The sequence below is a fragment of the Heptranchias perlo genome, chromosome 1 (genome assembly GCF_035084215.1).
Source record: "Heptranchias perlo isolate sHepPer1 chromosome 1, sHepPer1.hap1, whole genome shotgun sequence".
In the NCBI taxonomy this organism is placed as follows: Eukaryota; Metazoa; Chordata; class Chondrichthyes; order Hexanchiformes; family Hexanchidae; genus Heptranchias; species Heptranchias perlo.
This window is the reverse complement of record NC_090325.1, coordinates 39,221,451-39,236,227: the sequence shown is the minus strand read 5'-3', so window position 1 is coordinate 39,236,227 and position 14,777 is coordinate 39,221,451. Positions and strand designations below refer to the sequence as shown.

The window sequence follows — 14,777 nt, the reverse complement described above, 5'->3', positions numbered from 1 at the left end:
GACTTAAGAGCCAAGACTCAAAATTTCACCAGAAGCAATTCATGCTGGATGATTTTGAAATCAGCATTTCCCATCTCAAACTCTTAATTATTTCTAACAGTTTAGAGATACATTTAATGTATGCTATGTCATGAATGATGAAACAATCCATTTGGATTCAGAATGTATTCCTCATCAGCATCATAGTGAATATGCACTCCTTTCTGTCCTGGATGGTTATTGAAAGTTTTTCCATTAGCAGCTTAATCCAGCTATATAAAAGCAAGTAAACTTATATGTCTACTGATAACGTAAGAGAGATAAACAGGAAACTATTGTGATACATGCAAACTTGTTTATTTCTCAATATATCAAAGTGTGTATGATAATTACAACTGCTGTGACACTATTTAAAATAATGATGAAGGACAGAGCACAACAAAGATAATCTTCATTTAAGCACTATCGCTGAATTCTTATGCAAATGGTAGTGAAAAGTGGAAACATTCCAAATATTCCAACAATGGAATTATTCTTGATCAACTGTTAAATCAATAAATTAACATTTGTTTTCCTTAAGATTTATAATGAAAATGGAGCCATTTTCATAATTCAAGCTAAGTTTCTATTTTCAAGCTAAATGCAATGAACCATAGTTAAGGATCAACATGCAGTAAATACAAAGAAAGCTGATGGGTTTTCCCCTTCGTAATTAATACTCCAGCTATATGTATACAGAAATTTATACACTTAGTACCAAAAAACCTAACTAGCAAAATAGCAGGTGCTTGGCAAATATACATATAAAAGGCAATGTATGCAATACAGACATCACAGATCTCTTGAGACCAAATATAGTGCAACTGTGACAATTGTAAATGATGAATTCATACCACTTTTGAGACTCAATGATGATAGCAAAACTAGAATGAGATCTTTTCAAATGCTAGATGTGCAGAATCAATATGGTTTAATTGGCAATACATGAGATATTATTACACTACATGCTGAATATATTTAACAAATTGGAAATGTAGAGGATGTCGTTCTTAAAAATTTCAAAATTTGTAATTGGACAAGCAAACAATATGGTGACCTGCACCACTTCACTCAGGCTCCATCTATCACAGAATCAATATCAGCTCAATGTTTTAATAAAAGACTCAGATCCAATTAAATCCACCATTTATGGTATTCTGGCTCACTGTGTAACAATGTTGAGCAAACTGAGTTGAAGAAAAGGGAATTTTCTGCGCATCTTTTGAGACAGCCCCTGGAAGCCTTTCAGTTGCGAGATTGGACAGGCAAAATAGGAAAACGGTTCAACAGCACTGACACCAGCGCTGCAACTTGAAACTGGGAAAACTTCCACCTGAAAGTGAATTGAGGAATACATTGTTTCAATTAATTCTCAACTTCAACAGCATCTAGGAACTCAAGAACCCATTATATGCCAGTAGGCAAGCTGCCGTAAACGTCTGTGTCCATCAAATGGTCCTATTACAATACATTCCATTTCTCTATTTCCAGAGCATCTCTCAGGGTATTTTGCTGCTCACCCAGAATAGAAACTTTGAAGGTGACCTTTCTGTTATTTAACATATATATTCTCCAATAGAGCTAGAATTCATATGGTTTCATCTTAAAAAAAAGTTGGTTTGAAGTACATCATTGATTTTTCATAATTATTTTCAAGATTATGCTTTCTCTTTTCCTTCCAAAAGTGTAGTTTTTTTTAAAAAAGTGAAAATTCTAACAATGAAAATGATTTTATATACAATGTCAATACACAGTTTCAACTATCTTCACCCCCTGTACGTTGCTGTGAATAATCTCTTATAATGAAGATGTTCATAGAATCATAGAATGGTTGCAGCATTGAAGGAGGCCATTCGACCCACTGAACCCTGTGCCAGCTCTTTGTAAGAGCATCCCAGTTAGTCTTATTCCCCCACTCTTTCCCCATAGCCCTGCAAATTATTTCCCTTCAAGTATTTGTCCAATTCCTTTTTGAAAGCCACAATTGAATCTGCTTCTACCATCCTTTCAGGCAGCGCTTTCCAGATCCTAACAACTCGTTGTGTAAAAAAGTTTTTCCTCATGTCGCCTTTGGTTCTTTTGCCAATCACCTTAAATCTGTGTTCTCTGATTCTCAACCCTTCCGCCAATGGGTACAGTTTCTCTTTATTTACTTTATCTAAACCCTTCATGATTTTGAACACTTCTTTCAAATCTCTGCTTAACCTTCACTGTTCGAAGGAGAACAACTCCAGCTTCTCCAGTCTATCCACTTAAATGAAGTCCCTCATCTCTGGAACAATTCTAATAAATCTTTTCTGCACCCTCTCTAAGGCCTTCGCATCCTTTCTAAAGTGCAGTGCCCAGAATTGGATACAATACTCTAAGCAGTATGTTTTACCTGGTTATTGCATTACAGGGAGCCATAAACAGTGGAAGCTGTATCAGAAGTTATATTACAGTTGGGATCTACTGTATTTGGGTATTAACTTATACATTGGGATCCTTTTATGTAAATATGTGAACAAATATACAAGCAAGCACAAGGAACAATGAGAGGCTAATACTAGAAGTTGGATGGGAAGGGGGAAGAGAATGTGTCAGTCTTCGTCAAATTAACTAGTAAATGAAAAAAAGTAAATAAGAATGAACACCTTCTTATAGCATTCAAGTCTGCTGGTCAATTGGTCAACCAAAAAGTACCATCACCAGTTGCCATTTAGAGACAGAAGCAGAAATAAGTTATAATAATAATTGAGGAAGCTAACAATTAAAATTTACATTTATACAAAGTTATTATAAAATCAGGAAAGTCCCTGGTTCGATTCCCGGTTTATGTCGAGTTAAGCAATTTCAGCCAGGGTAGCTGCAGGCACACAAACAGCCTCAGCATCCGTGAGCTAGCGAGGTGGGGGGGGGGGGGGGCGGGGAAATCTGCCAAGTTTATCTCTCAACTACTATCTAGCAACCCATGCTACAAGTTTAATTCACGACACAGCTATGATCATACAATCATCAAGTAGCCCAACATTTGCTGTCCATTCTCACAAGTAGAAGAGTGGTTATCTTTAGGACAGATGGGTTAAAGGGAGAAAAATCAAAGAGAAAATTGAAATAAAAGCAAAACTGAACTTCACCGCAGAAAGGACTGTGGGCTACAAAATCCAGCCCTGGGGTTCAGAGTCCAGTCACTTTATAACTGTCAGTGGACTTTCAATCAATTACAGTCTTGAAGCTTTCCTACTCAGTGTGTTACTGTACATTAAAATTTAATTTTTTTTGCATAAATACACAAAAAGCTTGTCTGTTTTATTAACATAAATATTGCTAAACATTCATAACAATATGAAAAGTTGGATTAGAAATAATGGGTAAAATCTTCAACTTCAGCGTGGGTGTAAAATGGTAGACATCAAATCAGCTGTCCGTTATACACCCCTTTCGATTTTCCTTTCTATTAACTTGAATAGAAAAGAAAATTGTGCAGGGTACATAACGGGCGGCCGTTCCTATATTGTCCATTTTGTTTGGCTGGAAAGATTCAATATTGCCCGTTTTCCACCAGCGCCAAAGTTGAAAGTTCCAGTAATATTTTATTATTTTAAATTCATTTTTTCTTTGGAATCAAAATAAATGGGGTGCAGTTTCTGGTTGTGAAATAGGCAACTTGATTTCCCAGTCATAATTTTGCTGCAGTCGGATCAGAACACAATATTGTGCAAATATACATTTTATGGATTCCTTTACAATGAACTGTATAATATGGGTGATCCTCATTTGCAGTAGTGCAGAGTGAAGTTATACCATCAGTGTTGTACCTACAAAAAATAAAGTAGGAATAGAAGACCCAGAAAAATTAACACTAGCTCCTCATCCTGTTCTGGTCAGATAAAGCTCAGTTTGCATCTGCAAATCTCTGTTCATTGATGGCTAAATGTCATTAAAATGCTAATGTTAGCAAACAGCTGGCCAGTCACCGACACTAAAAAGAGTAAAAATGAAGTTTAAAAACTCAAGGCAGTTCAATTTTTTTACTTTACATGGATATTTTACTACGTTATAGGTGTTATATAAATGCAAGTTGTTGTTGTTGCTTGCCATTATATTACAATTGGCAATGAAAGTGATGTGGAGAGAGAGAGTATCTACTCAATATTACCTCATAGCACTTACTAAAATGCAAAGCTTCAATTCAGCAAGTTCTTTTAATCAGCATATTTATATTATGTTCAGCAATTTACCACTCATGCTAAACTAGACTTTGTTTCTTTATCCTTCAGATATTCTCCAATGAAAACTGAATCAAATTAATTTTTCATTATAAATTTACTATTTTCCATCTTAAGTTTATAAGCTGTCGCTTCTTATTCAGTGAACAAACTAGTACTTCTTATGCATAATAATTGTACATTTCAACCCAGGATAATGAAGCACGTGGTTTTGGTAAGTGGTCACAGGTTGAGGTGCTTGTCTATCAGCATCCTGCAGCATTATATGTAGCTGCAAGTAATACAAATCAACTATATTGTTGAGATAAACATAAATATGAAATAAAGTACAAAATGCTGGAAACGCACAGCAGGTCAGTGAGCAAAAAGACAAAATGTATCTTTCAGGTGCTTCAGTTCTGATGAAAAATCATTGATCTACCTGCTGTACATTTTCTGTTTCTATTTCATTTCAACTGATGATCGAGTTATTCCTGGTTTCTTTTTCTGCTCTTTAAAATCCAATTTCAAAACTGCTAACCTACAAAATCTCTCATTGAAGGTCATGAACTTTGAGAACAATAGTGGTCAACAGTACCTTAGTAGTGAAATGAGTGGAAGATCCAGTTCTCTTACATCAGTGAAAGAAATATCACTTCATACTGATAAGAGTATATTAAATGATGTTAGGCAGAAATAAACCATTATTCTTTGTCAAGCCATCATTCTAACAAAGCTTTTAGCCTTTTGTAAGCATTCCATTCTGAGCAGATGTCTTCAACATCACCTCTCCAAAACATCTATTCCATTAGTCACCTTGCACTCACACTGCCAGTGCAAGCCCAGAATTGAATGTGCACAATCAATAGTATCCTACACACTAAAAGCATCAAAATCAAGTCCACGCAAACTAGTTTTGACACAAAGATACGGTCACTGTTTTTGTTGTAGTAGGTGTCAGCCTGGGCTGAGAGGTAGCACTCTCACCTCTGAGTTAGAAGGTTGTAGGTTCAAGCCCCACTCAAAGACTTGAGCCCATAAACTTGGCTGATACTTCAGTGCAGTACTTAAGGACTGCCTTTTGGATGAGATGTTAAACCGAGGCCCCACCTTCCCTCTCAGATGGATGTAACAGATCCCATGGCACTATTCTAAGAGCAGGAGAGTTCTCCCTGGTGTCTTGGCCAACATTTATCCCTCAACCAACATCATTAAAACAGTTAAATTGGTCATTTATCCCATTGCTGTTTGTGGGACCTTCCTCATATCACAACAGGGACTACATTTCAAAAGTACTTTGTAGGCTATACTGCACTTTGAAACATCCTGAGGTCATTAAATTTGAGCTTTTCTTTCTTTTAAAAATAGGAATTTTTATTAATGGCTCTTAAAAGAGGTGGCATAGTTAATTCTGAAAGGCAATTACATTTTTCGGGACTGCTGATGGTTATGAAACTGAAGTATTGGAGGCCCATTCCATCAAATCAGTTGCCGTTTTGACTCTCCTGGCTGCATAATCATAAAGAGCTATGCAATGTGGGCAAACTTTTTAATTTTATAACCAGCCTGATCAGTAGAGTTGCAAACACACAGTCAGTTTGCCATATTATAAGTTCAGCATCTATCAGCTAACCATGGAGCAGCTCCAATGGTGGTCATGGAATTATTATTGACTTAGAACATTCTGCCTTCCTGGACAAAAAGTGGATGATGGGCAGCAATTCACTTACTCCTGTGGGGAAATAAAGTAAATTGAGGATAAAAAAAGGTGGGAGAACAAAACACAACTTCAGAGGTCAACTCATCATTAACACTTTTAACGTGACTGTAAGATCTTCATTAAAGGCTTCAACAAAAATCAGACTCAAGTTTTCTCAAACATATTCAGGAGCAAAAGATTTGTTCCACTTCATCACTGTGCTAAGTTAGATAAATATTTTTAATCTCATCAATGTATATGCATCAAATACAAATTACAAAAATTGCAACATTAATATGGAAAGTTTATTTTCTGGAATTTACTAGGGAAAGAAGGATTTCAGGAGAGATTTTTCATTACATATTTGAAGTGAGTTTTGAAATTGCATGGTGTGCTTTTAATGGGAAAAAGCACATTGAGAAGAGAGGAAAAAAAGAAAGACGATGTTCGTCTCAGCTCCACATTGGTTTTGTTGCTGCATCATCAGTAGCAAAAATGTACAGATAGATATTGCACTGGATAAGCATACTCAGTAAGAAAAATGTACACATTTAAAAACAATTAAACAGCCACGACCTTTATGCGATGTATAAAGTGCCCTTAGATTTCTTGGTGTTACAGCAGAATAGATTTTTTTTTAAATTAGCACAGCTCCACTGATAATGAGACAAATACATTAGTCATTCAAAGCTTGATTGGTAGTGTTTAACTTTCATTTTGAAAGTTTCAAATACAAAATCATCTAAGTGGGAGGGAAGGAGGGATGGTCGTCCCAGAAGATGCTTTGTTAGAGCCCCTTCCTGGATTGTTACATTTTTCTATGTCATTCATCTGGTCACAATAATCTTCATATATTCGCTATCGATCGGTTAAAAACAGCTGCAAAAGACCATTCTGAAGTTAATCACATGGCCCTTTAAAAAAAAAGTTGCTCCTGACCCTAAAACGGATGGTAGGAGGAGGGAGGCAGAAGAAAATAGGTAAATAAATGGCTTAAAAATAAAGGGAGGGGGAAGGTTAGAACAGAAATGAAATCAGAAAAAAGTTCAATTAAAGTTAAAAAATAGGGTACAGTGTGTACAGGAAAGAAAAAAACAGGAGCAAAGAAAAAGGAGATGGTGAGAGCAGAAATGTTTAAGTCTTTCAGTCTGACATCACGTTTTAAGTGTTCATTTTTGAAGTTAAAGTCAATATTTCAATAATAAAGCTACTCCTGACATTTGTGTAACTTTATTACTGTATATTATTGCCTGTTGCAGTGAGTGAGATGAAAACATAAGATCTAGCCAGCACAGTCATTTCCCTGGGTCCACCAGCAGTCTAAGGGATTAAACAGGCATGCTACAAATATCCTTTATCCTAATAGATAAGACAGTCACCTGGCTCCAAAAAAGAAAAATTCAGGTAACATTTTAATTTAAAGAGAACACCTTGAGTACTTCTTTTGGCTGTCCTCTTAATGCAGATGTTATTTCATTGCATGCTCAATGGATAACCATGTTTAGTTTACTAAGCTAAATGGAACATATATTATTGTTAAAAATAAAGATGACAGTATGTTACTGTAATTTGCTTTTGAGATCCCGTTTAGGGTCATTTGTAAAATTCTATTAAATAAAAATCACTGATCTCAGTTTTCACATTCCAGGAAAGTGTTAAACTACGTCATGAATAATTTAAAAAATGCTTTTGACTTGCTTTTAATCATGATTGGTGGTAAAGGAGGCACAAACGTTCCACAGTGAAAATGTCAATGCACTGCTATACATGCTCATGAGTGTGTGTGAACACTATTCAAACCTTTATCTCATTTTACAGATCGTGCCTTTTAACTGGCTGGGTTATATTACAAGGATCTCTATATAACTGGTTATTTTGCATTCCATTGAGTAAACAAAGTGATAATACTATACCTGTGAAAGTGATAGTTTCCATTCACTTTCATTACAAAGTCGGTAAAATGCTTAGATTGTGTCTTTAAAGAACACAATTTTTTTTAATACACAGTTAAGTCCTATTGAAATGCACTTCTCATCCACACATCATCCACTTTTCTTCTTTTATTACAGTTGTCTGGAGAGGTGGCTTTGAATTTTCCAGTCTTCCAGAAAACTTGAAATAGGAATTAGCATAGAAGAATTTGTTCCGTGTACCAATGTCACTGTGCAATTATATTGATATCACTGGTAAAGTTCCTATCTCTTAAAAAAAAAACAAAAAAGAAAATTTATAAGCAGCATCTTGTTGACCACAATTGCAGCCATTTAATCTACTCCTTCAAATCCTTCAGCATTTTCCACTGCCATTAGAAGCTTCTCTCGTAAATCTTCAAAAGATTCATAAGGCGGTAAATCAAGGCGGTTGAAGCTGTAAACAAGGAGAAAAAAAAAATCAATAAATGCCTAATAGGCAACACCTGCAGTACTGAAGTGTCGATATGTAGATGTTAATCATAAAGATTTGGATGTTCTTTTAAGAAATCCTAGATCTCTCGTGATGTCACTCACAGATAACCAGGAACCTGGAGCACAATTTGTGATTTTTCACTGCAGCATTTTTCTAATGAGCTGGAACTCAAGTTCTTGTCTAGTTGCTCCAATGAAGGATAAACACTGACACAGACTGGTTGGGCTGAGTGCCCCTTTTCCGTGTTGTAACTTCTAGTCATTTCTACATATCTCCTTTAAGGCCACAATGTGTAACTGTTCAGCTTGGCAACTTCAAGTCAAGCAGAGTTTTTATTGGTGTTCGGTGCAAAAACTGTGCAGATTGAAAAATGCCACTCAGTTTCAGGTTCCTGGTCAGAAACATCCAGCATTACTTAACTATATAAAAAGCATCTATAGCCTGTCTTGTCACCTAGCATTACACATGCAAAACAATGCCAAAAACAGGAGAAAGCCCGTCAGTGACCTGAAGCTTAAAAGCAGTTAAAACCGCCTTCTAATTTATCCCAGCAATTTATAATATTTGACTATTTAGGGCAGTGGCATTAAAGGCAGAGGCTAAATATCTCTGCTGTGCTCCAGACCAGAGATTACTCATGAGTAATGTCACGGGTGACCTGCTAATATATATCAACCGAGAACAGCAACAAATATTGATAAAATTAATATAGCCACAACGGAATCCCCAGGCTGTACTGCTGCCCCCCCTCTCCCACCCTCCCAGCCATGAATTCGAGTCCTCAGCTCCCTTGCATAAATGCGACTAGACGACACATGCCCCAGTTCTCCACTCCTAGAAAGAGACAAGAACATTTATCCAGCTGTTAGAAGCTTGGAGCATTGAATCTAGCTCCCAGTGGGGCAATTTTAACCCTACCTACCTGACAGAAACTAGGCAGGTGGGCAGTTAAAGTTGCCCATGTTACTTACCCGCCAGAAAGCCACCAGGATATTAACTCTACTATATACTGGTATAACACTGTAAAACAGCAGATCCACTGACTTCCTATAGGCAGCATCATGGGAAAAGTTCAACATTAAATATTAAGCTTAAGTTTTGGCACAGAAGTATTCACAACCTAAGCATTTAATAACATTATTGTCCTTACCATGTATGAGCTCTTGGCAACTTGTCTGGTGTTCCCCACTGCTCTATTGTAAACAGCTGAGGACCATTGGAACCTGTGTGAAATTCCAAAAGGTATAGCAGGAGTCTTTAGAAACAAGCTTCAATAACATCTTAAAGCTATATGTTAAAACAGAATGAGTAAATACCGCTTGGCTCAATGAGTTTATCCAATCAATAACTGAGCCATAAAGACCAGGACTGTTCCCGGTTTGATCTCTCGTCTGTACTCCATTAGCTGCTTCAACAGGGCTCATCGGTAGGAGCAGCACTCTTGACCTCAGTGTCATCAGGCCAAGATTCCCACTCCTGATCAGAAATGTTTATGTATGGATGTCAGACTTGGCTGTGATGTCCTTCTCCTGCAGTTGAACAGCCTGTGAATGCTCACTTTTGAAGCTCTCACTTATACAATGGCCACTTAGGCAATGTACCCGAGTGGCCCAGGTGCCCGCAGACTGTACCCCAACAAGGAGTCTCAAGTTTTTGGTACAGAAAATTTAGTGAGAAAAACAACACAGTCAGCTGTAATGAGGCTCTAATAACGTCGGGATGCACTGCAGCAACTCGTCAAGGCTTTTTCGACAACATCTCCCAAACCTGCGACCTCCACCACCTAGAAGGACATGGGCAGCAGATGCATGGGAACACCATCACTTCCAAGTTCCCCTCCAAGTCACACACCATCCCAACTTGGACATATATCCTGCCCTAGCCCTGAACTTGTATCTTTTTCTAGTTTCTCTCGTCTCCCCCTCATGCTCTCTCCAAGCTCATCTTGTCCATCAGACCCACCCCTCCTGCTCCCTCAACCCTATTCCCACCAAACTGCTGACCATCCAACTTCCCTTCCTGGCCCCCATGTTAGCTGATATTGTTAATGGTTCCCTCTCCTCAGGTACTGTCCCCCACCCCTTTAAATCTGCCATCATCACCACCCTCCTCAAAAAACCCACCCTTGGCCCCTCTGTCCTTGCAAACTACTGCCCTATCTCCAACCTCACTTTCCTCTCTAAATTCATTGAACATGTTGTCCCCTCCCAAATCCGTGCCCATCGTTCCCGCAACTCCATGTTTGAATCCCTCCAATCAGGTTTCCATCCCTGCCACAGTACTGAAACAGCCCTTATCAAAGTCACAAATGACATCCCATGTGACTATGACGATGGTGAACTATCCCTCCTCATCCTTCTCGACCTGTATGCAGCCCCTGACACAGTTGACCACACCATCCTCCTCCTACCCCTCTCCTCTGCGTCCAACTGGGTGGAACTGCGCTCGCCTGGTTCCATTCTTATCTATCCATTCTTAGCCAGAGAATCACCTGCAATGGCTTCTCTTCCCGCTCCGTCACCTCTGGAGTCCCCCAAAGATCTATTATTGGCCCCCTCCTATCTGCTGCCCCTTGACATCATCACCTGAAAACACAACTTCAGGATCGATATGCACATTGATGACACCCAGCTCTACCTCAACACCATTCCTCTTGACCCCTCCACTATCTCTGATTTGTCACACTGCTTGTCCGATATCCAGTACTGGATGAGTAAAAATTTCCTCCAACTAAATAATGGGGAACGCTGAAGCCATTGTCTTTGGTCCCCACCACAAACTTCGTTTCCTAGCCACCAACTCCATTCCTCTGCCTGGCCACTGTCTGAGGCTGAACCAGACAGTTCGCAATCTCGGCATTCTATCTGACTCTGAGATGAGCTTCCGACCACATATCCACTCCATCACCAAGGCCACCTACTTCCCCCTCCGTAACATCGTCCGTCTCCACCCTGCCTCGGCTCATCTGCTGCTGACACCCTCATTCATGCCTTTGTTACCTCTAGACTTGACTATTCCAATGCTCTCCTGGCTGGCCTCCCATCTTCCATGCTCCATAAACTTAAGCTCATCCAAAACTCTGCTGCCCGTATCATAACTCGTACCAAGTCCAGTTCACCTACCACCCCTGTGCTCGCTGACCTACACTGGCTCCCGGTCTGGGAACGCCTCGATTTTAAAATTCTCATCCTTGTTTTCAAATCCCTCCATAGCCTCGCCCCTCCCTATCTCTGTAACCTCCTCCAGCCTTACAACCCTCCGAGATCTCTGCGCTCCTCCAATTGTTGCCTCGTGCGCATTCCTGATTTTAATCGCTCCACCACTGGCAGTCGTGCCTTCAGCTGCCTAGGTCCTAAGCTCTGGAATTCTCTCCCTAAGCCTCTCCGCCTCTTGACCTCTCCCTCCTCCTGATACTCCTTAAAACCTACCTCTTTGACGAAGCTTTTGGTCACCTGTCCTTATATCTCCTTATGTAGCTCCTGTGAAGCGGCTTGGGATGTTCTACCATGTTAAAGGTGCTATATAAATGCAAGTAGTTGTTGTTATATCGCTATTCCTTCTAATGTCGCAGGGGCAAAATCATGGAACTCTCTACCTAACTGCATTGTAAGAGTACCTTCACCACATAGTCTGCCGCGGCTTAAGGCGGCCCATCATCACCTTCTCAACTAGGGCTGGGCAACAAATGCCGGGCTTCCTATCAACGCCCATATCCCGAGAATGAATAAAAAACAAAGCAAAATAAAACAAAAGGACTTGGCTGAATATATCAAATTTTCTCCTCACAAAAGGCTGCAGTTGTACTACAATTCTACAAGTGAAAGCTTTATGGTTTTCTGAATTAAATGTTCTACCCAAATACAGATTAAATGAAATCATAAATTTATATGTTTAAATTAGGTTAAGCTTGCATACAAAGTAAAATAGGTACACACCGTACAGCTCAGCAAACCCATTCATAGGCACTCTTGAGGTTCCAGTAACAAATTGTAGTAGTCGGATACGTTTCTCAGCATCCATCAGTAACACAGCCTGAAAGAAAATAGAGGATGAGTGAAATGAATCATCAAGATGATGGGAAGCACATATTTTTCAGAAATCCACAAAAATAAAAAAAAAACAGCAAATACTGGCCATGACTGATTAATTTACTGGTTTTCCTGGTTTACTTTTTCATTCTCAAAAGGTTTGAAGGATTTAAATTATTTGAAATTTTTTTTAATAAAAGTGACACGAGGTTAAAATGCCTTATTAACAATCACTTGATTACCGCTGGGCTGCTGTAAGTCTAATCCTAGAGCAAGATTCTTGCATCGCCTGGGACATTGGTCTCCTCACTACTCCAAACTCTCACCTATAGATTCTTAGAACTATTTGCATGACGACAGCTACACCCTAGAAACTGCTACGCCAACAGCTGCATTGCTGGTAAAGAGGGATGCATACTGTCCCACTGTGTGAAGGCTAAGTGCAAAGTTGCTGGCAGGGGAATCTTACCAGTCAGGTAACAGCAGAAAAGTCGCAGCAACAAAGTGTGGCATACCATGTTTGCAAAGTAGGTTATGGCTGGCCACTGCAGATGGATTTTAGGGGAATTTGCCACATATGTCCCTTTTGTCAATCACAGTACTCACAATAGACAGCACTGGCCATCAATATTCAGAACAAAGACGACACACAGAGAGTTTCCCACCATCTAAATCCTGGCTCTCTGCCTCCCTCCCTGAACCAGAGTATAGAATGTGTTTTAATAAACAAAACAACATGCTTTAATAAAATTGATTTTGAGCTGGCATATAAGGCAATAAAACCAATTGCAGTGGATGAATACAAATGTCAAAATCACAGGCGACAGAATGGTCGGCTTTCATGCTGAAAACAATGCTTGTAAGGGAAAGGGAAAAGGGGGTTCCCTTAAATGAATAAAAATGGCAGTCAGAATGAACTTTTGGATAACGGTATTCTGGAAGTCATGTTACAATTGCAATTTAGCCAATCACTCCGCTATAAATGCACAGCATATTTAAATTTCATTGTAATCCTGTAATTACTGGGGATTTGATGATGATTAATGTGAGTAGGGAATTAATTTAATGATTTTGAAAGATTTGAGTGCATTGGAACTAAAACAACTACAATGAAGCTTTATAAGAGTGTTTAGATTCACTATTTTGTTTAAATATTTATTTATGTACATCAAAAGTCAGATGTGAGAGACGCTGGAGGGATGATTTACCATTTAGCTGTCACTTTAGTTAAGGACAGCACAGTCAAGGAGGTAGGGGGAGCAACAATGCAGATACTAGACTAATGTAAACAGCAATGCAAGAGCCATCAAAATCAGTAGCATGTCACAAAGCATGCCATGCAAACTAGTGATCAGAAGGGAAGGAAAACAAGACATTGTTCTTACCAGAATCAACTGTTTTTACCTCATGTTGTCAATAGATGCAGATGCATGTCACACTTCAGGAATCACACATTTACACATACTTTCATTACACAGGAATTTGCATTAAAAAAAGGAAGCCAATAGTCACCAATGTACAGAGAAACTTGCCTATCGAAATGGAAAATACCTTCCACTTGTCACATTTAAGAGCCAATCTGATGTCTAATTGACCTGAGGATCTGCCCAAGAATAATTACCCTATAACTGGTCCAGAAAGTATGGAAATTACACCTTATGATCATCAATAAGTTACACACAGCTGACATTGATATTGTAACTGAATTGATACTTTCTGTCTATCCAAATCTCATTACAAACAATCTAATTTTCCATTCTAAAACTTCCATACAACAGTTAGTAAAGCAAGTACTTCGAAACCATATGAACACTGAAAATATTATATACTTATTACAATGAATGGTTGATTCTCCAAGACAATTCTATAATTACAGTGCTGCTCAAGAACAAACTTCGCGTTTGAGGTAATCAACCATGAATAAACAGGAAAATACTAATATAGTCACATAAATATTGTATTCTATTTATTATTCAGTTTGAGCTAACAAAGGAAAATCTATTGCAACTGATGCCCAAATTGTTTACCTATTATTCATAAGATATTTCACCTATTCAAACCAATTAGGGAATTAATTTAATGAATTTGAACAATTTGAGTTCACAGGAACTAAAACAACTGCAACAAAGCTTTAAGAGTTTTTAGATTCACTATTTTGTTTAAACATTTGTGTACAGTATATCAAAAGTCAGATATGCCCAAAGATAAAGGGATGATTTGCCATTCAGCTATCACTTTAGGAAAGGATAGTACAGTCAAGAAGTAGGGGAAATAAAAATGCAGTCACTGTACTATTGTAAGCAGCAATACAAGAGCCATGTGGTAAAGCTTCATTTGATATTGTGTCAGGTTTCAGTGGGTGGTCAATCAGTTCCGCCAATTCCTGAATGTGATTGGCTCAGTATAAAAAGTACAAGTGTGTTCAGTCAGTCTGCCAAA

At 38.5% G+C, this 14,777-nt stretch overlaps 1 protein-coding gene across 16 annotated transcripts in view; it reads right to left on the bottom strand.

Annotated features, from left to right (window-relative positions):
* Positions 1-362: 362 nt before the first annotated feature.
* Positions 363-14,777, bottom strand: part of nedd4l (NEDD4 like E3 ubiquitin protein ligase) — a 412,625-nt gene continuing 398,210 nt past the window's right edge. For 14 of the 16 annotated variants that reach the window (XM_067983943.1, XM_067983954.1, XM_067983962.1 and 11 more), the window contains 3 exons: positions 12,246-12,342; positions 9,461-9,533; positions 6,192-8,271 (listed from right to left, as the gene is read on the bottom strand). In XM_067983943.1, coding sequence (XP_067840044.1) covers positions 8,169-8,271; positions 9,461-9,533; positions 12,246-12,342 — 273 coding nt within the window. In that variant the 3' untranslated portion in view covers positions 6,192-8,168. Of the gene's footprint in view, positions 1,352-2,929; positions 5,938-6,191; positions 8,272-9,460; positions 9,534-12,245; positions 12,343-14,777 lie in introns of those variants that run through there. The other 2 variants (XR_010962841.1, XR_010962842.1) reach the window with 2 other exon arrangements.